Consider the following 27,386-nt stretch of genomic DNA (forward strand, 5'->3'; position numbering starts at 1 on the left):
ACACATTGTGGGAACAGAGCACCAGTTATGAAGAACACATATTTAAACTGAAGCTGAAGACATTTTCACGAATAACCTTAAACAGTTAGGAGATTTCATAATTTCACTTACCACCAAATGGTATTATGCAGAGATTGTGTTTGCAGGCTAATTCCACAATTTTAACTACATCTTCATGGCAAACTAAAAAAGAACAAACAGTTAAAAAACAGACTTTGTGCTTGTTATTTGTGCTTATTACTAAATACTGCAGTCTCACTAAGTAGCAGCCCCTTTTCCAACACCAGTAAGGAAGACATTTCAAAGTTAGGCAATAAATAGGAGCTGGGCTCAGAATTATCAGTTATAGAGTAAAGTTTAGACTCAAGTAATTCTACATTTGAAGAACTAACTACAGTCTTAGTCTCTTGCTCTGCTCATGGATTGAGACCTGCAAATTCTCAGGGCAAGATGGGCCACCAAACAGTTAACAATTCATCTAGGTATTTTGGGGAACAAATCACATGTAAAGCTTTTATTGAAAACAGGCTGTCCAATTTATTTTAAGTGAGAAATAAGTCTCTTCTGAGAGATGAACAGCACATTTCTTTCTTCCTGAATGACATTCAGTTTCAGAAGAGGAGTTGCTGATGAAATCTAGTTTTTCAGGATGCATTCTGTACCTGGTCAAAGAGGGAGGTGGAAATGCTTGTGCACAGCCAAGTAAAAGGATCAAAAAAGGGATCAAATACATTGCATACACGAGTTTGTACAAACGGCAAAGAATGAGCAGGACTAAATAAATAGTTTCCAAACTCTGGCTGCTTCGCTCTTGTCATACAGAGATGTTTTAAATGAAGGTAGTCAATCATTTTGTTTCAGCTTTTGGAGCTACACAAAATAGAAGCTGTGGCAAGTACTGCTCACAGTCACCAGTGCTCTCAAGCACCTGGCCTCAAGTAATGAATTTCATCTGATAGTGCCTCTTTTCATGCTTCCCATATATGATTTTGGAAAAACTGAGTAGGACTAAGTTCTTACAAGAAATTTTGAGTTTTTAATGCAGTGCAGTTATCAAAGTTATAAAAAGTAACAAAAGAGTTGGACTCATACAACTGAACAGAAATTGACATTTACTTAGCTCAAATGACCTTTTGGTTCACTATTGAAGAATGGCACGTGGAGTAGTTCCTAGTGACCAGAGGGCACATGACTCAAGTTAAAAAAAAGCATTTGTATCCTTTTACTAGACAGAAAAAAGCAGGCCTAGCCTATATACTCAGATTGCACTGCTCTTTCTTCCAGTCACTGATCTTTTGTAAAGTGTTCTCATAGGAGTTACAGGTGTTATGCTTTTTTTTACTAAAGTACAGCATGTAAAAAACCAAAAGTTCTTCAATGCACATATTTCACTACCCTTCCTAGTATCATGTACACTTTTAGAACCCAAAATTGAGACTGCCGTTTTTGACAACTGCTCTTGCTGAACATGCACATTCACATTACACAGTGGTTATTTAAGTGGTGAATTTATCAGCCAACAAACTTCAGCTATATTTAATAATAAATTGACTTCTCTACAAAATGATGGGATTTCACAGACACAACCTGCAGTCCAGATGCTAAACAATCATGATTACTGTTCATGAGAAAATTCCTTCAGTTTCTGTAAAGGTGACTGAAGTCAGTGAACCAAGAGGCAGTTTTCCCCCGACCAGAATGCACAAGGGTTCAGTAAACAATGGGCCAATTCAGAAGGGAGAAGATGACAATAAAAACTTACCAGGCCATACAACTATATCAGGAATTCGCTTAAACATTCCTTCCCTGAGTACAAATATCTCGTGTAGGCAGTGGCCTGGAACACAAACAATAAGTTACTAAGGTCAAACAAGAAAGTGTTGAAAGCAGCACAGTTATACAAATGAAGTTCTCTTACCATGAGCTCTGAATACCCTATCTTCTGCATCCTGGGAATATGAGATTTTAGTGGCTCTAAGATCCTGAAGAAATTCTTCATTTACAATGGATGGAGGTACATCATTAACATTTAAGGATGCCTACAATACAAGAAAATAAATTCATTTAAGGTAAGTTCACTCTTACAGTCTTTCTGTACAACAGAAATAATAAAAACAGGCTAACACTGACTGATACCCAAACACATCTATTCCATATCAGAAAGACATCAGTTCTCCTTCACATCTTCAAACCACCAATCCAGCTTATCCTACTCTGCACACAAGAAGTTTTCAGTAGCACATTCTTATCTTTCTTTCTCCTGATAAATATGGAGAAATACATGAGCTTATGAATGCATACTGAACAAATTCTCTTTTTAAGACTTCCCAAGGTGCCAGAATACATACAACAGCCACTACACACTGCAAATTCTTCTACTTACAGTTCTGTTTTCAGTAACACACCTCCCCTCCATGTCCTGAGATTTAAATCCAAATTGGACCAAAGCCTAATCAGAAGTCCAATGCTAGGCAAAACTAAGATTGACTGACACAACATAACTGGCATGCATGAAGCAGACCTCACCTATAAGAAAGATCCCATAAAACCCATGTCTGAGTCACATACATAGAGGTGTCTCCATCTAAAGTCCCGATGAACACCTGGGAAAGGTGTTCTTCATTCCAAAAATCTACACAGGACATTCTGACTTACCAATAGACCTTAAATCAAGATTCTGTAAACCAGAGGGAAACCTCTGCTTAAGATTTTCTAACAGCCCATTCTCCCAGGTTCTTCCAACAGATGTCTTGTCTAGTACTCTCACAGCTTCTCAAAGTGTAGACACAACCACTTAACTCTCTTTTCTGAACTCCACTTCCAATTACTGGGCACATAAGAATGTAGTTCATCTGTCAACTTTTTAAACCCACTCAGAGAACAAGAATTCTTTATCAGAGAACAAGAATTCTTTACATGATCCAGATTAAAAAAAAAATTTTGCGGACATTGAGTGTAAGACTCTTATGTGCTTTGAAGATTCCAAAAAAACCATGGATTTTTTTCTCCTTAAAAATGGAACAAATATGAGTAATCTCCCTAAAGGAATATGTCTTCTACCACAAATGGCCTCTAATTAGAGAGTTCTTTAATTAGATAAAAAGCTTGTCTGATGACTAAAATGTAACTTCTTCACTTCAAGTCTTATTGCAAAAGAAAACGTTGGTCAAGAGTCTTATTTTCTGTTAACTAAATCCCTCAAATCTGAGAGCAGAACTGAAAGTTTTTTTACCATCATATCTTATATTTTAAATACACCTTTAAAAATCAGGGATTGAACAAAAATTAGTTAAAAGAGTGCACTGCTTTCACACTTCTTCCATGCAAGCCTTGGTGGAAAATGAACTGACATCAACCCAAAGAGAAGAATGTGCTTGCACTTTTGCTATAAAGCTCTCAGGAAAGATGCCAGAAAGAACTCGTTTACAACCCTACCATCAAAAAGTATGGTGCAGTAATGTCCCACCTAGTCAAAGAAATTTAAGACATCTCTTTGACAAGCCCTACCTATGCTTCGTGACAAATGCAAACACAGAATATAACAAAATGGAATTCGCTGTGCTTTCATTTTCTGAAGTTAGCCTTCTACAAAAAGTATACTGACAATAAAGTTTTCTTTCCTAGAGCAGAGTTTTGCCTATCTTTGCTCTATATAACCTTCAGAGCAGCTGATACTTTTTGCCAATATATGGCAAAAACAGCAGCAGCCTATTCTGAACGGGTTGAGTCTAAAAGTTGTGTGGTATGATGAAGGTAAGATTTAAAGCTATCAGGAAAGTTGTATGATTGTGATGGAGTGTCCCCCTTACAAAAACTATATAAGGTTATGGAGAAATTAAGAGTACTGACAGGAATAATTCAGAAAGAAATAGCTGCATGAGATGTTCATTAGCAATAGCTGGCATCATTCACAGGCTCAAGTGGATAGCCAAAAGTTTGGGTTAGAACTTTCATGTGGAACATAGGACATGAAGAAAATGCAGTTTTACCAGTGATTTAACTTCTGGAAGAGCATATGTGCCATCCTGACTTGCTTTAAGGATAATGCTGTAATTATTGAAATAAGGTGTCAGACAGCTAAAAAATATTCATCTTGTCATCTACAAATACAGAAGCTGAAATTAAGTGCTGTTAAGTGAGAGGCACTCCACTACTGAGACACCTGGATTTTAGGAGCCAGTCACAGTAAACATTATGTAAATCTGGTCTTCAACTGCTGCTCTTAATGCACATTCACACAGCGCTGCTTGCTAGCCCAAAGAACTCTGATAGCAACACAGGAAACATAAGAAACAAATGGGTACCAAATAAAGATCTTCAAATCATTTAAGAAAAACCCTCACTAGCTGTGTTTACATTTTAGACTTCAAACTTTTGTTTCTTCATGGATTTCCACAGACAGAATTATTTCATATCAAGTTGAACAATAAGTGCCTGAAGATCTTTGTTGTCAAGACTATGAACTATTTAACAGCTGTAACAATTCTTTGTAGATGGTTTTAAGCATCTTTATTTTTATAACTTTTCCACAAGTTTTTTAATCTTTTAGTTTTAATCTTCAAGATTAAAAAGTTAATATTTATCTATAAAAATCTTATGCACAGTGACAAACAAAAATATATCTTTATTTATTTTCATAGAACTGAAATACCTTAAGATTTGCACCCTGAAAAGCTAGTCAGGAAACCTATGTGAACTAGGTCTAAACTGCTCTCTATGTTAAATTTGGTCTGAAAAAATAAAGAGCATCAACAGATCTTGAAGATCACAGAAGAAGGTATATTTACTGTTGTTTCATTAAACACAAAAGTCACATGTAACAGGGAACCCTCCAATCTTACATGACAGAGGCAGGAGGAGATGGCACAGAAAGACAAATGAACCAAGAGATGGCTTCCCTACTGCTGTTCCTATACCTGAATTTCTTCATGCTTAGGGGATAGCAGAAGTTGAAAACCCAGCATAGCATGACAACCTTGGAGTGAGTTATGACAGCCATGAAAATGAGGGACCTGCAGCATTATTTGAGACTAGCTATGAGAAGTCCAGGTGTATATTGGAGACTCCAAAGAGTCCTATCCCGTATCAAGGTAGTCAGCCTGTTTGACATTACAAGACCATTAAAACCAGAGGAGCACAACATAACAGGAAAGCACTCAACACTGCTGGCAGATATCCTGGGGAGCTGGTCTGCAAGATGTACTGTGGAATCAGGGTATTATAAAAAAATATGTACTTGTCTTGCAATTCTGCTTTGCTCTATCCTTTCTCTGCATGTAAAAAGGGAATAACAGTTCTCAAGACCTCTCTTCCCAGCAAGTTAAAAGGCTGCCAGTTAAGACCAACCCTGGTCAACAAAAACACATCCAGATGAATTTTTCAAAATCTATTGGCAGGTGGAGATCCTGTAAACCACAGCAGATGAAATGATGTCTTGATGAATAGAGGACTGAAGAAACGTTAAAGTTTTCAGGCTCTATGAGATTACCTGCTTCAAACTTGAACTCGCTCAAGAGATGGGTAGAACCATTACCCACAGCTGGGTTGCTACAGTCACAGTACAAGCACAGCCTGCTTCCAAGACTGCTTTAGCAGCTATCTAGTCAGGAACCTGAAGCTTCAAAGGGATTCTAATTAGGGAGCCAAGTCTTCTGACTCAAAGTTCAGTTACTCTTTCTAAAAAGCAAAATATGTATGACTTCCAAAGCCCAGAACATTCCCAATGAGTTATTTTTCTGAAAACATTCAGTTCCATCTTGAGTATTCTGGTAGTCAGTTTTCAGCACCCAGACATGTAATAAAAATTACCGTCAAATGAGAACTTTGACATCTTTCAATACACCAAAAACACATCACAGTTTAACTTCCCTGTATTTTATATCTCTGTTATCATGAATAAGATTGATGTTGTATAAACAATTCCCTCTGGGCTAACACTTTCTACAGTCTTGAAATGCAAGCTACAGGCAGGACAAAAAACTCTCCCTCTGTTGGAAACTTTCATTTCAATAACGGTACTACCAGTTATCCTGAAACCACAAGTCATGCTAAGACATATAAGGTTTCAAATAGTAGTTCTATACCAACTTTTTCTTCCAAAAACGTTGAAGTATTAATACACTTTATTTAAATCAATTATGTGTGACAGCTGAATCATCTTTAACAGTGTGGTCTTGATTATCACCAAGACTAATGTTCAAAGGAACTGGTTCAGCTATTTACTTACTCTAGAGGTAGTTTTGTGCTCCAGACTTGCTCCAAAGGTTTTTTCTATCCACTCCTTAAAAGTTGGTAATACCATACCACCTAATCTGTACCTGAAAAGTCAATATTACATAGGGTCATTTTAAATTAAAAGAATGTATATCAGATACACTTCTTTCAATTTTATGTATGCACAAACAGAAGTTTTAAATGAAACTCTTTACCTACAAGCCTGCAAGGCTTCTGCATATTCACTTTTCATGCAACTGTGTATTTCATTGTATTTAGCTGTTCTTTACTTCACACAGAATCAAATCATTTGTCAGCATGGTATAATTTGCTTTGGCCATCGGGCTTTTCAGTTATCCCACCCACCACTCTTCAGAAAGGTCTCTCCCTTGCAGCAGTGTAGAAAGCAGCACCTGAGTTCACATGCTGGTTACAGATAAAGGACACACTGCAATGGAAACAGCAGTCTCAGACACACAAACCCATTTCAGTACACCTTATGCTTTCAAAGAAACAAACAGTATTAGAAGTTCCCCCTTCATCATCAAAATGCATCAGAATCCATCAAACACTGTAAAATTATTTCCAGCACAAACTGTCTGGCAAGAGCCAGATTATATCCTAGCCATGTGACAAATGCAGACTTACAGACAAGGGACAGAGAAGCTGGATTTGACCATGTGCACCATGTGAAAACACAGAAGGCTGGGGACTGAAAACACTGAAAACAGCAAGAAACTACTGCTACTAATTGTATACATATACACACCTTCAGCATGTACATGTGTTCAAAAGTATTCCCAGAAGAGAGAAGAAATAAGATCTTTCTTTGATATTAAGAACTTTCAGCAGCTGAGAATCCTTACCATAGTCTTCACCTGGGTCATTGCATTAGACCTAACTGGGTCTTCCCTCTAAGATCACTCACTCTGTAAATCCAGTTATGACCCTGTCCTTCATAGCTGGTGCAACCAACTCTACAACTGAGTCACCTGTTACACAAAATGATCAATTCTTTTTGTTTCCTCATCTCAACTACCCCTCCAGCTCTTCTACTGACAAACCTCCTGCTCTAATCCTAGAATTAAAAGGCAACAACCTTAACTCAAGCTAGACTCTTCAGCATGGAAGAGAGTATTCAGTCATTCCTCCTACGACAGCTGCTATTGTTTCATTAAACTCATACAAAAATTAATTGAATTTTTTGAAGAGGAAAGTGCAATAAGCAATGAAAGTTTAGTGCATTTGCATCAAGAGGTTGCAATGAAGGCAGAGACCCAGGTCAGCTTGGTGTGTTTTCTTCTCCAGACCTACTTCTTAGTATTCACTAAATTATCATTATAGCTGGATTCTGAAGGGAACCTTAATCACTCAAAGGACAACTAAAGCTATCAGAAACCCCAAAACTTTTAAGTCAAGACACAGACAGAAGTCACAGCATAGAAGAAGTTAGTTTACTGCAATGCATGATTGATCAGGAAGCAAGCTTTGTATGCACACACTGATGGTGCAAGAAGCCCCCCAAAAACCACCTACCACAGACACACTCCAAAAAACAGCTTCAGTTGCTCAAACTAGCAAGTACCATCTATCCCCATGGAGATGGCAGAGTCCATAACAAAAAAGATCATTTGACACATGGTCTGTAGGGAAAGTCAACTCAACTTTCATAAAGGGGAATCCTGTTTCACTAAGCCTTGGAGTTTTATCAGGATTTAAAAACAGAAAGTGAATAAAAGAGATACAATGAACACGAAATCCCACACTCCTTTATATTTCCAGAGATGTTCATCCCAAAAGTTATTTAAGAAAATACACTACTACAGTACTGAAGAAAAGGTTCTTCTACAGGCTGAAGGATAACATAAATTTAAGTTAAGAAGCAAAGGGCAGGGTTTATTGATCACACTGACAGAACTCAGGACCTTAAAAAACAAAACTAAGCAGACAAAAAAAACCCCATGGAAGTTAAGGTAATTGCAACAGCTGAAAGAAAAGCATTATTGCATGTTTGGCAGAATCCCACTGGTAGTCAGTATCATGGCATCTTCACTGACAACATACAACAGCAGCCTACAGTGCTGTGCATCATCTGGGCAGGGGTAAGAAAGAAGAGAGTTCATCTCTTTCTGCTGCTCTGTAGAACACTGCTGTATCCACACCTTGAGTGCTGCACACAGTTTTTGTCCCTGTCTCCAGAAAGATCTAGTGAAGCTGGAGAGGGTACAGAGAACAACTGTACAGACCAAAGGGCCTTACAAGCAGAGACTGAAGGGCCCAAGACACCACAAGCATGGAGAGAAACTGCAAGAGAGGACATAACTGAGTCTTATAAATCAATAACACAGTAGATAGGCTGAAGAACTATCATCCTTCTAGTCCTGCAAAACAGTAAGCTTGTTGCAAAACACAGGTACTGCACACAACCAGAACCTTGAGCTTGCTGCATCTGGATGCTGCATAGGCAGGCAGTACAAGTAGACTTGAGGTTGTTAGACAGACTTATGGACAACAGACCTGTTAGTGGGTGCTGAAAGGATGAGGCATCTACACCACCCATGCAGATGCTCATTCTCCTGTTTTCATTTCAAACACTCTCCTTTTGCCACTGTGGCAAACTATTCCACAGAAATTATACTGGTGTGGCCCAAGAAGGTATTTCTAATGTTATGTCTCAGTTAGAGACAGTGTGGCTGGGGGAAAACCCCACCATTCTAGAGCATGTACGTATCAGTCACATAGCAGTCAAGAAGCCTTGATGCTTCCTCCTGAGAAAAACAGAATTCCTGACCTTCTTTCTGGTTTAGTGTGCTTTGATTTTCTGTACACAATCTCCCTAATATATAGTGAACTGGCTTATACAAGACTTTACATTTTAATTTGGCCCTGAAATCAAAAAATTAACAACTGAAGTGCTCAAGATCCCAGTTAAGTTTTTGCAGCTTTGACTCAACTAATTCATGCAAGTTTACAGACTCAAAGACTAAGACGGAATTTTTAGGAAAGACAGAATTTTATGTCTCTTCTGCATTCTTTTAACTCTTATGGAAAGTGTATTTTTTAAAACAGGAAAGAGACTGAAAGTGTTACTTTCCACTCAGAAAGGAAAAAAAAACCCAAACCACAAAGATGGCAATAGGTTTAAATTCCACTGCAACAAAATTGAGAGATCTCAAAGCAGACTTAATTTTAATGTCGCTCTGCAAAAAATGTATTTCTCAGAAAAGCAAGCTTGCTGCATAAAGGGTTAGAGGGTAATAAATCAGAAGTGGTGCCACTACACAACATACAACTGAAGAGCAGTTTTTATTTTTAAGTTCAGATAAAGTAGCTCCATGCACAGTGGTTAAGAAACCCAAAACAAAGTGGAAATTTAATAAAGCAACTAGTTGATGCTCAAGAGATTCTCAAAACTGCACTGTTGTGCTGCATGTTACCTAAAGTTTTAAAACATGGTGCAGATTCTCAGTGTGATTTCATTAACCCAAAGATTATATCAAGTTACAGAGAAGACTCACATTAATTTGTCTTTATAACATTTTTAATAAACATTTCAATAAGCCCCACAGTCTATTTTACTATATCAGACTCCTGTGTATAGACTTCCACAAACCTGTTAAATGCAGAATAACCTATCCTATGAAATGAAGCAACTTCTTTGCCTTCTTTGAATTAACTGTACTGGGCAGCTTTTAAATTCTTTTCAAATAAACCACTAAATAAGATACTTCATTTACATAAATGTTCAGCTTACCTTTTTCCTGTGAATTCTGCTTGACCCTTCTTATTGAAGATGAATTTGGAGTCATTATATCCCCATCCATTCCACTTCAAAAGTTCTTGCCTTAAAGGGAAAAAAATACGAGTGACAATATTAGCATACTGCAGATCCAAAAAGCTTTTCTGTTATATGGTTTTGGGAAAGTCTTACCAGACAGCAATTCAAGAAATCAAGTACACATCAAAAGTGTATAGCTTAGAGCCAAAAGAAATTCTGAAACCACAACCATTACTCCTTCAGATTGCATCCTATGACTTGAAAGACAAGATGCCCTATAAAAGGAACCACCAGCTTAAGTCATTGCACACTGTATTGACTCATAGAATCATTAAGGTTGGGAAAGACCTTTAAGATCATTATTTCCAACCTTTCACCAACCACCATGACAACTAAACCACCGCACTAAGTGCCTCATCCAGTCATTTCCTGAACACTTTCAGGGATGGTGACTCCACCACCTCCCTGGGCAGCATGTTTCAATGTCTGACAGCCCTTTCAGGGAAGAAATTCTCCCTGATGTCCAACCTGGACCTCTCCAGGTGCAGCTTGAGGCCATTTCCCCCCATCCTGTGTCTCCTGTTACCTGGGAGAAGAGGCTGACTCCCACCTGGCTACAACCTCCCAACAGGGAGTTGTGAAGAGTGACAAGGTCACCCCGAGCCTCCTCTTCTCCAGGCCAAACACCCCCAGCTCCCTCAGCTGCTCCTTATCAGATCTGTGCTCCAGAGCCTTCACCTGCTCCACTGCCCTTCTCTGGACACACTCCAGCCCCTCCATTCTTTGTTGCTGTGAGGGGTCCAGGATTCAAGGTGTGACCTCACCAGTGCTGAGAACAGGGGATGTTCACATCCCTAGCTCTGCTGGCCACAGCATTGCTGATCCAGGTCAGGATGCCTTTGGCCTTCTTGGCCACCTGGGCACACCCTGGCTCACTCCAGCTGGCTGCTGAGCAGCACCTGAAGGTCCTTTTTTGCTGGGCCACTTTCCAGCCACTCTGCCCCCAGCCTGTAGCAGTACATGGGGTTGTTGGGACTGAAGGGATTTGTCTGTTTGTTTTTTTTCTGTGTAGAGAAAGAGGACTAGATCACTAGTGACACAGTGATATTTTCCAGTTGGCAAAGGTAAGGTGTGAAAGATGCTTGGTTTTCACTCTATACATAAAAATCAACATACAAATAGGTAACATCTAAATATTTTCAGAATACAAAAGACATTTAGTATTTAAATTATTTTCTTGACAGAGAATAATGATGTTAGTTGCTTGCCATTACTACTGCAATCCCACAGCATTCTTAACATTCAGTTGACGAGGACATTTGAGACACATTTGGACTGAAAGTCATAAACAACAAAACCTCAGGAAGTGCAAGAATAACAAATACAACCAGAATGTGACAGCAAAACTATAAATATATAAAAATCAAACTAACAACTGCCAAAATAAAAGCAGAAAATTGAAAAATCTTAAGCACAACCATATCAGAGAATCTCTTCACTATGATAAAGTCATCAGAACTGTATCAGTGTATTTAAGTGTATCAGTGTATTTAACTGTATAAGTGTATTTAAGACTTAAGAAATACACTACTAGTAATTACACATTCATCAAGCTTTGCTTTAAAAGCTTGCCATTTATTTACATTACAAATGAAATTACTAACCTAGAAACTGAATTTTAGTTAAGAGAACTGTATCTTAAAAATTCTATCAAAAGATCATTCACCTCCCTGGCCTACATACAGTAGCTCTCACTCTGACTGCCTAAGAGTAAGATGATCAGGAGTGACCATTTCAAAAAGACCTTGCAATTCAGAGAAAGCACTGCCTCATTCACTTCCAGCTCCAGCATTACATGCAAGATAACCATGTGATGATTGATTACTAAAGGTTTTCATTATAAATGTATTATTAACACAGGCTGCTGACATACTATCAGTGCAATTCAATAGACTTGGCTCAAACAAAATCTATTTCCTTCAAACTGCCTGTATGCAAGATTTTAATTAATCAAATGGAAAAAAGCCATGGTCATGTATTTCATTACAATTGTTTGATTCAGATGTTTCAACCAGCCTTTGACAAATCTGGCACTTAAAGCAAACCTACCAGTCACTGAGTACTGAAATGACTCAATACAGTTTTGCGAAATAGCCAGTCTATATTGTTCTTCCATACTAAAGAATCAATTCTAAAATTTCAGCCAAAATTAAACTGAGCAGAGCTGTCCAGATAGAGAAGCCTCTTCTGCTGCCTGCTCTCTCTGATCTTTACACACGTAGGGTTCACACAGGAAAGGACAAGGATTCACTCATGTTCCATAGCATGGGAATGCCCTGTGCTATTGTGCTGTTGTGACATTATCAAAAAGGGTTCTTAGAGCATGTTATGCAGACTTGCTCATTTTTACCCTTATTTCTATGTATGTGTACTTATAAATGCTGCATATATTTGTATGATGCTTCACAAAGAATCCAAATCACACACAGTGGAGCTGCTCCCAGCTGAGAAGAAGGTGACATAGAATTGGCCAGCTCAAGAGTTTGTTATTTTAACTAAATGTTCCATTCAAATCCCCACTACAGTCCTCCTCAAGGGAAGATTTCTCCCTCTGCTGACTAAATGCAGTATTTCTATATACCTGACATCTGTAGTTTGTTGAATCCTGTAAAGTCAGAATGGCCTTGATATTACCAAGCAAAATTAAGGAAGGCTCAAACTTCCCCTCTAATTTAGAGAGGGAAGTCCTCTTGCAGGGCAGTGCCAAATAAATATGCCAACAATGATGCATGAAACAGGCTAGATAAACGACCTGCAAATCTGGAGACAATCAGAGCAAGACACAAAAGGCCAGGCCCTAAAGAAACTGGTGACATGAGATAAACTGATAATGGCCAGGCTTGAAACTATCATTAGTCCTGATATCAGTACAAACAGGTACTTCCCACAAAATTATGGGGAGGTATTATTAATTAAGGACACAAAGACAGACTCAGATATGAGGTTTTGAGGTTTTTCTGCTGCACTAACCACATTCCCATCTGCTTGCCCGTTCTAAAGGCCTAATTTCCTAGGTTGATGTTAAACCACCTGGCACTTTGATCAGGCTCTAACATATAGAACAGAGTTTAAGAGTTTTAACTCTTAAGAGTTTATTTTCTGGTTGAACTATTCCTGAGTAAAATTAAATACACAAAGCTTTACTCTGTCAGATAACATAGCTCCCATAATTTGTGTGATGATAATAATTAAATTAAAATCTAAAATAACAGTTTGCATGTTCGTAGAAGAATAGTTTACCCAAACATCTTGGCTACCCTGTAACACAAAGGCAGGAGATTTCACACCACCACATACAATGGGCACTACTAGATCTTGTGGCAGGTAAACACCAGAAAAAGAAACTTAAGCATCCAATTTTTATATTCAAAACTCTACTGAGCAAGTCTGAGGTTTCTATCTGGAGACAGGAAGGGCTGGTTTTGGAATGAGTATGCTACACATACATGTGTTATGTGTAACAAGATATAATTTATGCACCCTTCTGGTTTTCTTCTCATACTCCTTTCCAAGAATATATATATATATAGCCAAGATCTCACCAACATCTGACATTATTCTCACTTTAAACTAAATGTTATTGTAGTACTGTACCCAAACTGTCTTATTTAAAGACAACACCTTTCCTATTCAGTACATTAGCTTCAACAAAATATCAAGCTCATTAACTATCTCATTTTTGACAGAAATGTGAAATGCTTTAGTCAGAAATAGTAGAAACAGACCAGTACTTTCTTGCCTTCTAACTTAAATGATAGAAATGCACTACTGAAATATACGAAGTAGTACAAATCAAACATTGTTTTAGGTTTTTAATGTGTATGTTTGTATATACGTATGAAATTATATTGCCTGAAAGAAAACAAGTCACCATGGAAGCAGTGACAATAGATTAACACAGTGTGACTAGTTTAAGTGAATTTAAATATTCCACTTTCATTACAATGCCCAACACTAAAATACTAGTTTGACTCACTAGATAAGGATTTTTACAGTTGAGGGGCAGGAGGGTGGCCTCCAGCCCACCAGCTGATCTAGAGCTCCTGAAGAATCCAGTCACTCAGCTGGGCAGGCAGAGCCCTTGGGATTGCATTATTTCAACTACTTCAACAAACTGTACCTGTCAGCACTGTTCAAATCTTAGGTTTTAGAGATTGGCACAGTGACTGGATGAAAAAGTTCTCCCCTCTCCCACAGGAAGCTGAAGTATAAGCACAGAGTCTCCCACAGATAGCCAAGGCTTCTCTGGAGAAGCAAGATGAATGCGCAGTTCAAGCCAGCTGGAGAAACGTGACTCAGGTGGAGCAAAGCCAGATGCTCCCATCAGTTTCCTCACCACTGACACTGTCAATTCAATAACCAGTGGACACTCAGCATTAAAATCCCATGCACATAAAATATTCACAGGCACTTCTGTTGCACAATGGAAGAGCCAGCAGATTCCTGGAAATCAGTTTAAAGTGGCAATTTTAAGAGCTACCACATGGGCTCAAGCACCAGGATTTGCCTAATGTAACACAGTCTTGCAAGTTGCAGAGTTGTTGCAAAAGTCAGTGTGTGGGTGCAGTAATACTGAGGCAGTATTATGGTGGTAAGGTGTTACAAGAAGACATTACCCAAAGAACAATTCCTCAGAGCCTACCCCAGCTGGACTTTGGGTTACCAATCCAGCCCCCCAGCTGGAAATTCAGAACCCTTTCCATGGGTGGTACCAGAAGATCCCTCTTCCTCTCCCCTGGAGCAGTGTCTCTGTTCAGATTACAGAGTCACACTTCTCAACCAAGCAACACTACAGAGTGCTTCTGAAGCCAGCAGTAAATCAGCATCAGGTGCCTGAAATAAACAAAGAACATGCAGCCCAAGGAATTATTTCAAGAACTGCTTTGTGAAAGCATCATTCATCTGCAGAGGAATGCCATGCTCCAGGCAGAGAGTATCTGCTGTGTTTGTCATTCTTAGGCTCTTTCTGTCTTGGAAGACCTTCCCTGCAGCAAACCCAATATAATTGTTCTCAAGTCTGAAGTCAAGTAACACCTGTTTTATAACCTTAGACACATTGTAAGTTTGTGTATTTACTGCTGCCTTCCAAACTGATTCCAGGAAATAGATCTATAAAAATCAGTCAATTCAGTTGCTCTTCTGTTTGCTAAATACCTAATACAACAACACAAACCTGGGCTCCTAATTACAGTTTAAACTTACAGCAGCAATTGCAGCAAATGCAGACAACCAGATTTTAGGCATAACATCAAGGGTTTAGGTATCCAAAAGCAGAGTGCTTTTCTTTAAACTGCTCTGATAAAATAAGTGTTCACTTTCCTTACATATGTTCTTAGCCTTGACTATTTCATTACTCTTCATTTCACCACAGTGTAATAAAAAAAGCCCCAAGGAATAAGGAAATTAGTGTTTCTCTAGTGTTCTTCCACAATAAATAAAGTCAATTAGGGTGAATTAAAGATCAAGCAAAGCCAAGACATTATAATCATTCTTCTCAGTAAACGCTAGGCCAAATTATGATTCTTATCCCACAGAATACTTTACTAGAAGCTCTCTCTATTCCACCTACTACTTCAGCTGACACCAGTTTCACTTTTATCTTTGAAGAGACTGCTCTACTACAAAATGCACACACATGGCTACTTCCAGGCAGTAAATCAACCAGCACAAAGAGATCAGTCCTTTGAGAAGTATTTTCTGAAAGCCTGCAAAACCAGGAATTCTGCTTTGCTGTCTTAAAAGAAATAACTTAATGAAGGAATCAACTGTCTGCCATTTTTCTGTGCAAGTAAATTCAATTCCTGGACACCTTCTTACCCACCCCATAGAGAACCTTTTAGCATGCTTTGTAGCAAATACATCACGGCTCAAGAAAACTTTCTGGCCTACACCCTCAACCCCAAGGTGTTGCACAAATAGCCCAGTTTTGGATATAACAACACTATAGAGGCATTAGGCTTGTCCATCACATTCAAACTGCAATAAAAAAAAAATCACAATAAAGTGATTTTTATATTCCACATTATTTATTTTCTACAAAGAGGTACACTAACACTTCAGGAAAGTCTAGTTGACTGCAGTCTACTACACTACTGATCTCCTTACTTTGCTTCAGCTCAAAGTAGCTTCTAGTCCAAGTAATTACTTTAATCTATTGCATTATCAGATTATTCTAATTCTATTCAGTTTAAATAAGCACATCAAGTTTAAATAAACAGCTATATACACATTCATTTTCTTGCACATAGCAGTTCAGATCTCAGTAGATATCAAACAGCTGATCTACCAAAGTCTCTCAGTTTGTGCTGTAAACTGCTACTTGCTTTCATATAATAATCTATATTGAGCTTCACATATTAAACACTTCACACTTTCATCTAGGTACTTTTTCTAACAAAATTTAGCTAATGAATATATCCAGTTTGGCTTAGATGGTATCAAATGATCTAACAATACATACTGTGTTACTTAAATTTTTATAGACTTTCTATATTTCATCTTCCTGACATGCAACTACTTGGAGCCATGTGTTAGACAGGAATTGCTCTAACATATGAAGTCACTTTTACCATCAGATTATGACACTTTTTTCATGTTAATGTTTCCATGAGAGAATCTCCTTTATCTGTTCCTCAAGTATTAACTTTGACCAACAATTAATTGCTTTGATGCAATCACAGAACCTCCTGTGAACTGCCACACCTTCCTCAATGCAACAGATTCTTACTCTTCTGATTTCTTAAGACTGGTGAAGTGCCACCAGCCCTTTCCTTCCTCATCCTTTTTCACCACCTTAAACTCAGAAATCAGCTATACCAGGATACAGCTTCGCACCACGTGTTGCTTAAACACCGCTCTCTAAAGGATGAAGTCTTTATAATAAAGATTGCTCTGAGTATTGGGGGTAAGATACAAAGCCTCTCTGAAAACACTGTTATATTCAAGTAGTACCAATTCTTTAGGAGTTAATTCATGTTGCTGCATAACGACATCCAAATCATTAGCAGCAAGAATTGCCAAGTGTATGTATGAAGAAGGTACAGCAACATTAACACATTACCCTGAACAACCTGCCTGTGAACTCAACACACAGCTCACTACACTCTCATCCCTTAGTTTACCCTGTGTAACAGTATGCCCATAATAATTAAAAGATATTCACAAGCCTCTCTTCATCCCCTAGGAAAGCAGCTTCTCCACAGAGAGAGGATAATCAGGAGATCCTCTCCGGCTTTCTGTTGCTCTAGGACAGAATAAATTTTAAGCCTACAAGCTACTGAGTCAACATTTAGTTGAACTTCATCAATTATCCCTTTTAACAAAGGCCAAATCATTGAAAGCTTGAGTAAGTTATACAAGTTTTGATGAGATCAGCATCAGTGCATATTCCATCTCTAAAGGACTCTTGGGCACACCCAGCAGTTACCCTGGTACAACTCTGTTCTAGGAAGTTGTAGCACCTGACTGCTTCCAAAGCAGTACAAGTTGAACACTTCATGTACACACAGTTATTCTGAAGATTAAGTAAGTTTTTAATTCAAGTCTCACCAGCAAAGTGAGCTTACCAGTCAACAAAAGTCAACAGCATAACATAAAAGGATGGGAAAATTTCAATGAAGAGTTATTTTCCAGCTCAACTGTCTTACCAGCTTTTTCATCATGCCTATAATCCTCTTCAGGCTTCAACACACATTGTGTAACTATGATTCCAGCTTTCACTGCAACACTCAATTAAAATATTACATTTAAGCCAGGAATGCCACCGAGAAATAACATCTCTCCACTCTTACAATGCCTAAGATTCCCCTCAAGAGGATACTCAGACAAATACATAGTTACTTGTTTTTTTGAGAAATTTTCCCGTCTCAATAACTAAAACTTGAAAAAGTAGAAAGTGTATTCCAATCCTTAAACAGATCAATATGCAAATGTACTGCTCAGTCTTCCAAGGCATTTTTATTTGGAAGCAAGAAGAATTAGACGAGACCCAGAGACTTTCAGCCAATACCATGTACTCTCCAGCCTCCCCTGGCTGGTGAGAAATAATGTCTGGATAAGATCTTTAGCAGTTTGGTCGTTGAACTATCAACAAGAAAGCCATGTTTCCAGAGGCCACTGTCTACTGACTGTTAGAAAAACAGCCAGAAAAAAAATCCTGTCATCACAGACCTAAAGTACTAAAAGGGTTTTTTCCATCAAAGAAAGCCATTTACTTGCAGAAGAAATGGAACATGAGGAGAGTGCACCTGAATCTACTAAAGCAGTGTCTACAGCTTTGCTACTATTTCAAACACTACAGGAAAGATGCAACAGGTGTAAGGAACAAAAATTTTGTTTAAGGTATTTTGGCTACAGCTTTGCTAGGAAAAATTAAAGTAACAGTTCAAAAGAGGCAGCAGAGCTGAATCAGCATTCAACAGACTACAAGAAAACATCATCCAGCTTTAGATTTCCCTAATATTACCAAAAAGAGGCATGCACTGTCCCTAGGTCAGCTATTTTTACTAGATTCTTCCAGTAACCTTCTTGGCCTCACAAAGAAAAATCAGCTCCAGATTAGCTGGGAGTCACTAGAACAAGACTCAGGCATTCATGACTTGCCCCCCCCAAGCCAGTGTAGGCAACAGAACTTTCTCCTCCACCACTCCAAAACCTGGATATTAGCCTCAAACATGAGCTCAACCAAAATCCTCATATCCTAGCTGTACTGTAGTCTCAGAATTTTCACATGCAGCATCTTCAGTGTGTTTCAACCTTATCTCAGATGTTCAGACAGAAATTTAAGACAGAGAAGCTCCCTTTAAGTTTTTCTTTTTTCTACAACTTTCTTGCTCTAAGTACAGCAAGAAAGTTGTCCCTCTGGGTGAAGAACAAGCTAAGCTTTCCCTTACACTCCCACAGCAAACTTTTATTCTGAGTCCAGATCAAGTTATTTAGAGTAAAAATATGAATACATTATGATGCTATAGCAAGTCCTAATAGGGGAGAGCAATGTCAATAACTTGTAGAAGTACAGATGTTAAGTTCCCCAAGCCTGTGTTTCCACAGAGAAAGAAGCTATCTTTCAGGTCACAGGCATCTTCACAGAAGTTTGTTTCTCCTGCTCTTCACAGATGCAATAACTGGCTGCAGAAATTATACAGCAATCCACTTAAATCCCTGAAAAATAACTAACCTGGTATTTTTCTGGAAACAGTGATTTCTTCCTGGATTCAAACCAAACAAAAACTCAACATGGAAGGCAACAACTTCAGAACAACCCATTTGTCTCAGTGAGCAGCACAAGCATCAAATTCCCCCAATGAGAACTAAATGCTTTCAAAGTTGTTCACATCTGACTGCATGTGCATGACAGCCCAGTCCTCCCAAAGCAGGCAAGTTCAGCTTCTGACTGTAGGCCTCAAACTGCCTGTTAGGAGAATCCAGGCTGTTCCTTGCTCTCTTTTTGAAAAGACTCAGAGCAAAGCATGGGCTGAATGGATTTTCCTCAAACGAGGAACAGCTCTTCTATTCACTGCTTGCCCAGTCTGCCTGTGGACTACACCCATGCACGAACACACTAGTTCCTGCCCACAGCTCAAGAGAGAACAGGAGGTTGTCTACAACCTGAGCCTTAAAATGCTCCTGTAAGACAGTAAACAAACACACATATAGGAAATCCACACCTGAGAAAGGGGGAGCTGCAAAAGAAAGTCACAAAACTAATACAAGTCCACCCCAGCATAAAGGGGGCCTCATAAGAATAAGTTACATGGAACTACATAATGGTATTATAATCATAGCACTTTTTAAAAAATCTAGCAGAAAAAGAAATCCAAGAGCCAGGGAAATAACTTTGAACTAAAGAATTTGACTGTCTTCCCTTGGTGTCACTGTGAACTGACTCCTTTCTACTACAGACAGAAAGAAGCACAAAAAGTATTTCATAGCTCTAAAATTATTCATTTCTAAGAAACTTTTGTTAGAACCTAATGCATGAGCACACTCTGCCAGTATTCACATCAGCTGAAGGTTTCTGTGAACAGGGGTGCACCGAGGAGACCAGACACAGACCTTGCTCTTCATACGTGCTGCATTCCTCATTAGAGCAGCCTCAAAGTATTTTACGAAAATAAAACTTCTCCATCACATCTATAGATGTGAAGCAGATGACCACGAAAGACTTCCCATTTTAACAGCATCCCACTTACTACAGAAACAGGTAAGAGGCTTCTTTCGCTCTGCTCCAGTCCCCGCAGCGGTGAATGGCTTCAGCCATTTACATCACCCGCGACTGGCATCTGCCTCACCCTCCTCCCGCCGCTCCTTCCCGCCCCGCAGAGCCCACGCGGGGCCTCCCCGGGCCCCGCCGGCCCGCGCCCGTGCCCGCCGGGAGCAGAGCGCTGTCAGAGCCCGGCCCCGGCCCGCAGCCCCGGCCCTGCGCTCCGGGAGACCGCCCGGCCCGGCCCCGCCGGCGCGGCCCGCGGGAACCCCCGCCCGCACCCACCGCTTCTTCGGGATGGAGCCGGAGGCCGGCCCGGCGGAGCCGCCCTGCGCCTTGCAGGGGCTCGGGGAGAGCGCTCCCCGCCCCGGGGCCCGCGGCGAGCCCCGCAGGTGCCCGGAGATGATGCGCAGCCGCCGGCGGGCGGAGGACGGGGAGCCGCCGCCGCCTCCCGCTGCCTCCCCGGCCGCGGCCGCCATCGCTTCCGTGTTGTGCCGCGACCGCCGCCGGGTGAGAGGGCGCGCGGGCGGAAGGCGCCGCCCGGCGCTCCCCGCGCGGGCCCCTCCGCACTGCCCCCCCCCGCAATGAGCCCCGCGCCGCTCGCTCCCGCTCCCCCGGCACGGCACGGCCCGCGCGTCCTGCCGGAGCTCCTGCCTCGGCAGCGCTGGGCGAACCGGAGACAGAGAAAGCGTTTATTAAAGATTTCCCGCCTCCGGTGCTGTAATTACAGCCCCTCTGGGTCGCTGAACAAACTTGAGAGAACACAAAGGTGTCCTTTAGAGATGAGGATTGCCTAAGTTAATGATGAAATGCTAATTAATGACAATAGCATAGGCGGGTTACTTAAGAAATAGGTCGGTGAGGTGGCAGATAATCTACAGGTGTTGCAGATTTTATCATGGCTGTTGATAGGGCCACAAGGCTCCGGTGAGTGCGGGCTGCTGAGCCGGGTGCTTATCTCTGCCTGTGCAGCCCGGCTGTCCTGGCAGGGAGGATCCTGGTCCCCGCGATCTGCTCCGCCGCTCAGCCCGCACCACGAAATGAGTGCTGAGCCTGACCGACTGCTGGCAATGCATCCCCTTCTCTATCTGGGATACCCACCGTTGGGCCAATCCTTGCAAAAACTGACAATCCTGACCTATGGGAACATCTGGGATTCACTTTGTAGCATCATTTTAAAGATGGAGAGGAATTGGGATTTAAGTGGAGATGAAGATTTGATGCCAACCCCAGGTGCTTTCTGCTGTGAATTTACCTTGATGCACCAGAATGCTTTGGATTTCCACTAAGGAAAGGATGTGAAAACTGGAATCATGTTAAAGTAGAACAGATGAGATGATTTTTTCCATCAGGGAATGCAAAAACACTTAACAAACCGAGTCCCATACAAAAGACTTAGGAAGATAGGTTATCAGTCTTCAAATATGTAAAAGACTGCTAGAGAGTGAAAGGAAGCAATCAGTCTGCCCTTCATGTCCCAGCTAGGCTGGTGAGAAGTAATGAGCTCAAACTGCAAGATATAAGTTCAGTATTAGCATTAGACTACTTTCTAATGGCAGTGAAAATGAAAAACTGTTGTAGTCTGCCTAAGTAGAGAACAAAGTCACCTTCATTAGACAGCGTTAAGAACGGACAACATACATCTATCAGACATACCATTATAAGCAGTTCTGCTCAGGGCAAGGTAATGGGCTAGATGACCTGCTCAGATTAATTCCAACTTTTCCTCTGTGACATGAAGTATCTCACACTGTTGAAGCCTACTCAGTTGTCACACAGGACCTACTTTCATGATTGGCTTTTGCCGCTGACTGGCACTGACCGACTCTTTGGAAGTCCTGAAATGGATTGCTGGGATCCAAGTGATGACTGATACTTTGATAATCAACTATCAATGTTGATTTATTTGTTCATTTCTTCCTCAGATGTTTGTTACATATGTGAAATAAAATCCCATGAATACTGATAAAGCTCTTACCCTCTTTCAAACCTCTTCTAGGGACCTCATGATACTTCAACATGGTACCTTTCCATTAAGTAAGCAATTTGCAGGAAGTTCTTCAGGGAGCAGGCTGTACTGCACAAGCAGTGGGACTTGGGCTCAGTTCCTTACCTCACATGCAATATTGGTGCTTCTTTGAGTCATAGCTCCCCATATATAAACCAGGGGTAACAGTATCTCCCTAAAGAGACTGGTCTGAAGATAAACACACTGTGTGGACTGTGTGACAACAAAGGACCAACCCCAGTAATGCCTACTGATGAGAAACAGTTCATAAAAGCCACCCAGGTGTTATTACTGTTTGTTTCACTTTTATTCTCACCATTGTTAATTGATTTTATGCCCTTTGTGTACTTTGTCTAGAAAATAGCTTGCAATTTTCCTGGGGCAGTGATTGCACTAGTTGCAATGGGATCTCAGCCTTAAGTTAGGTTTCTGGTATTAGTGCAACATAAACAGCTGTTGTGGCAGTTTGATAGTTTGGTTATGGAGGTAAATTTCCCTCCAGTGAATAATTTGTATACAGGTTTCTGGATTAATTCATGCATACCCACATTTAGCTGTCTGCTGCTGTGGAGGCAGTCTGTAGGGAACAAACACGGTTCTTGACTGAATTTCCACTCACACTGTTTACTGAAGTTCTGGATATAGCTGGAGGGACTTTCAGTCACAGTTATCTAAAACTTTCCACACTGCTGAATGCTGCCAAATGGATACTAAATCCCCTGTAGTAGGCTTCAGATTTTCCTAGAATGTTTCCTTGTATTGCAGTCACTTGTAAGAAACAATAGTGAGCCTGTTGGTCATTTATTTGATCCTAATTGTTGAGTTTCACAGTAAAAAATTGACCTCAACTAGAATCTGATAAATAATATTTGTCATCACCTCACAACTTATTTCTCAAAAAAGTTCCAAATTAGTTTTAAAGTATGTGTGTGAATGAAGATTTAACTGGGGATGCTAGAGACATAGGGGTATGATTTGGAAACTATTGAGAGCCTTGTCTTTTGCAAAGCAGAGGAATATCTAAGTCACACCTTGTTTTTGTGCAACAGGAGTCTTTTCTTACAATAAGAATGCTAAGCTCCTACCAGTGCTCTGCATGCAATCTCTGCTTCCCTTGGAAGGATGGCAATCTTCATAAAAAGCAGCAGTCACATAATGTGCTATCAGATTGTGAGGTCACTGCTTCTCATTTGCTGAAGTGAACCACTGGCAAGTTTTCAAAAACTATATCTAATTTAGCCATGTAATTCATTCTGGTAAGTAGTAGTGCTGAGAAGAAAACTTAGGGAACAGGATTTTGAAAGTAATATGTTGTGACACAGAAGAAAACTATATCAGTAAAAATACCAGCAGATCTACAATGCAGTAGTTGGAAGTATTCTAATTGCTGTTGAGCCAAAGCAGCAGCCTTTGCTATTCCATGAGCTGTCCTGCCCACAAAACCGAGTGCATCTGTAAACATAAGTGAGTGCCAGCACAGTGTGACACCTCGTGTCAACAAAGGTCTGCGTTTCCAGAATTCTGCACATGGGCATTTTCAGGAAACACAATTTTAAAGCCAGTTTACAGTGTAATACAAAATAAAGTTGCCAAAGTACTGTAAACTTTCAGAGAGGTATTCAAAACAAGGTGTCTCAGAGTTCCATTACAGAGTGGTCCCATGGGAGACCACAGAGGGAGCATGTTCTCAGGACAAACACCACACTCCTAGGCAACCTACACTCAGGCTGTGCAAAGAAAAGACTCTTCTGATAAATCTTCTTGCCTTGAGTGGAGTCCTGCAACAGGTTGTAGAGAATCACCGAATGTAGCATGAGAGCCCTTGAGATGCAGGTATCAGATGCAGAAAATTAATTGATGGCAAGTAGCAACTATACAAACACCTCAGAGAAAGTACAGTGTTCAACCTAAACTGTGGTAAGAATTTTGAAACATTTCAAAGAAGTTTTATTGAAACATGAGAAAGTTCCCAGTCCTGGCAGGAAGTGCAGTGCTGTAGTACATGTCTGTGCTATTGCTATACTGACTAAATAGCAGAAAAAGTTGTGGGATTCTTTTTGTTTATTTTTTCTTTTAAAATGACACCGCTTTGAGCTATTAATTCACCTCAGTGCTTCTGAAGGCAACAGAAGAACATTATCATAATACTAGGCTTTGAGAAAATAGACATAAAGAAGCCTTTGCTTTCTAGATAAATGAAAAAGTAGAAACTAATTTTTTCAAGACTTCATTTCATGGTGCTGCTTGAAAGGTTTAAACAGAAGGAAACACCTATTGAATAAGGCGTGTTCCAGGCGTTCTTGCTCTCTCCAGTTCAACCACTATTAAGATGTGATTGACACAAATGTATTAGAACACCTTTTTGTTCTGTACCCCTGTACAAAATGACACCGCCTACAGAAGAGGTGGGGTTTTGCCTGCCCTAGGTTTAGGATGGGTGTGGGACATCCACAGCTGAATCATGGACTCAGAAGAAGCTGTTGAGGCAATAAAAGGGGGGAAAAGGCATAAGCCCTGAAGATAACCTCTGGATTAGTCATTTTTTCACCACAGGGGGAAAAAACAACAAAACAAGCCTATACACACATTTATTAACATGTCATTCAACACCAAGTAATTCATGCTCTGGGAGGAGTTTGTTGATATGGAATGGCCCAAGAAGTTTCCCTAAAGTAGCCAATTTCTCTAAGACCTACTTAGGCATTGTGTCACTTTTACAATGTCAGCAGAGTCCCTGGGGAAAGGCACTGCATTCATCCCTCAGTCCATCCATGCACTACCAGCTTACAGCACTATGAGCTCAGCTTGGCAGCCTCAGTGCCACAGAAGAAGAAAGGCCCAGGTCTCAGAGCTCAGAGATACAAAGCAGCCTGCAGGACCTCAAGCCATTGGCAAGGATCAGCCTGGATTTGAAAGGTTACACAAGGATAGGAGTGATAATAGGGAAAAAATATAAGACAGAGCATTGGCCATGAATGAAACCTCTAATTTAGGGATCTCTGACCAGAAGCTGACCTTTTTTATACAGAAAACGTTAGTGGGCAGTATGTTCTGTCTTTAAACATACAAGAAATGCAGATGTTTTTGTACATGGTGGTCAACTCTCTCCTAATAAAGAGAGAAAATGTAAAAGGAGCTCAACTATTTCAGCTTTCAGTCAACAAGATGATCTGAAGTCTTAGAAATGCCAGAACTTAAAAGTAAATATGTATCTGAACAAGAGATGTTCTCTGAGAATCAAACTAAGTTCTTGTCCATGGTATATTTAAAAGTGTATCTAGACTCCCCAGTGAAACTGCTGTAACTCCACTAAGCCTTCCACTGGTGCTCCAAAGCAGAGTTATCAGTGAAATATTTTTACTATTGCTGTACTTAGTAACTTCAGACCTGAATTTTCTGTATACCAGTTCTGCGTGGAAGAAAAATACTTTCTAAATTGTTATCTGTATGCACAGATAAGTTTGTGCATCCCTCTGTTCAAAGCTGACAAAGCTTCCATTTGCCTCAGCAAATGGAATGAGATGCATCTGTTTCTTCTGATTACTTCTGGTAGTCAAACCAGTTGTGCTCTGTCACTGGTAGCAATAGTGGCAGTGTGTTTATCAATATACATACTTTGCAGGTGCACAGTGAACCCATTTCACCTTCTTCATTCTACTGGAAGGACAGTCCTGCCGCATCCAAAAAACTAAGGAAAGAGAGAGAAGCTTCAGAGAAAACTGCATAGAGGTATATAGCCCTGCCAGTTTCAACTCTTCCACAGTGTATGTCAAAAGCTTGTCAAGAGAAAAATCTTTCATATTTACTTTTTGAGGCAATTCTGTAAAACCAAACATAGTTACCATAGATGTCCTCTCATGGCTTGGTCAGTGAAGTTAAGCATAATTTGACATTTACAGACAATTAGCATACAAGGTACATATCCCAAAGGAGCTCAAGTGCACACTCCTTTTTTACTGCCCCAAGACTTTTCCCACTTCCCCTTTTTTAAGAGAGCTGTCAGTTAAAGTGAAATGTAACTGCCCAGCATGACAAGGGAGCTTCTGTAGAAACTATTTGCATCTATACTCTCCTGCCTGTTGCAACTCCAGTTCACCTGCATTTTGTCTTGATGACATTATCTCATGACTATTCTCAGTTCTCCATACTGTAAAATAGATTATATTACAGCACTCTGCTGAAATATCCAGTCTAATAATATAGTTATTAGACTACATTAATTAATACCCAATCTAATAATGTAGTTTGATGCACTACATGTGTTACATTAAAATTCTCCCAATCTCCTGCAATTTCTCAGAATTTACAGGAGAAAGAAGAAATTACATAATAATGACATTTGCTTAATTCTGTACTTTCCTTGTTCATGTCCCTAGAAGTATTGGTTCTAATAACTATTGTTACTCCTAAGGGTGTATAACATATAAACTGTATTGTGAAAGAGACTTGCTTGTGTTTTACTTAGAAGCTCAATCTTTTTATATACTTTTGAGAAGATTTTAAGTATGACAAGAGGTCTACAATTTCTGGGTGAGAACAACTTCTCAGGAGGAGGCTAAATACAAGGGTATGAAGAGGGCTGATTGTTCTTGAATGCAGTTTAAGTCAGTTGAATTTTTACTTGCTTAATTAAAATAAGAAGGTGTTAATAAAAAGCCTAGTATATTTGTACTGTTCTTGACTGAATCTTTTACAGAGTTCTTTACAGCTGAACAGGATCGTTTATCAGATGACTTGGCAGAAATGTTTGACATATTTCAGTTAAAACTCTAACACTTAACTGTTGTAGCTGACTCACAAAAACCCTTTCCTGGATCAGATAGCCAGGCAACTTAAGAAACAAATCAGCTATTGCAAATTCTTGGAGTTCAAAGAGAAGGAAATTTTCTTCTAGTGATTATTACATTTTAAGACAATTCCCTACGTACGCTCTGGGGAAAACCAAGGTATGCAACATCAGACACACAATTGAGCAATGTAATTGTGTAAACACCATGTTTGGGACAGGCAGAGTGTTTGAACAGACTGTGCAAAAACTGTTCCCAAAAGAAAGCTGACAAATAAGTGACTCTTTAAAATGAACAAAACTCACCCTAGGTGTTTCTACTTCTAGGGTTCCCTTCACA

General features: G+C 39.9%; 1 protein-coding gene across 3 annotated transcripts in view; it reads right to left on the reverse strand.

Annotated features, from left to right (window-relative positions):
• Positions 1–27,386, reverse strand: part of AGPS (alkylglycerone phosphate synthase) — a 75,465-nt gene that overhangs the window by 29,500 nt on the left and 18,579 nt on the right. The window contains exons 1-6 of one of the 3 annotated variants that reach the window (XM_077181375.1): positions 25,876–25,973; positions 9,968–10,057; positions 6,227–6,317; positions 1,919–2,039; positions 1,763–1,837; positions 112–183 (exon numbers count right to left, since the gene is read on the reverse strand). In XM_077181375.1, the coding sequence (XP_077037490.1) occupies positions 112–183; positions 1,763–1,837; positions 1,919–2,039; positions 6,227–6,317; positions 9,968–10,057; positions 25,876–25,940 (514 nt within the window). In that variant the 5' untranslated portion in view covers positions 25,941–25,973. Of the gene's footprint in view, positions 1–111; positions 184–1,762; positions 1,838–1,918; positions 2,040–6,226; positions 6,318–9,967; positions 10,058–20,537; positions 20,784–25,875; positions 25,974–27,386 lie in introns of those variants that run through there. The other 2 variants (XM_054636689.2, XM_077181376.1) reach the window with 2 other exon arrangements.

This window comes from Agelaius phoeniceus, chromosome 7 (genome assembly GCF_051311805.1).
Source record: "Agelaius phoeniceus isolate bAgePho1 chromosome 7, bAgePho1.hap1, whole genome shotgun sequence".
In the NCBI taxonomy this organism is placed as follows: Eukaryota; Metazoa; Chordata; class Aves; order Passeriformes; family Icteridae; genus Agelaius; species Agelaius phoeniceus.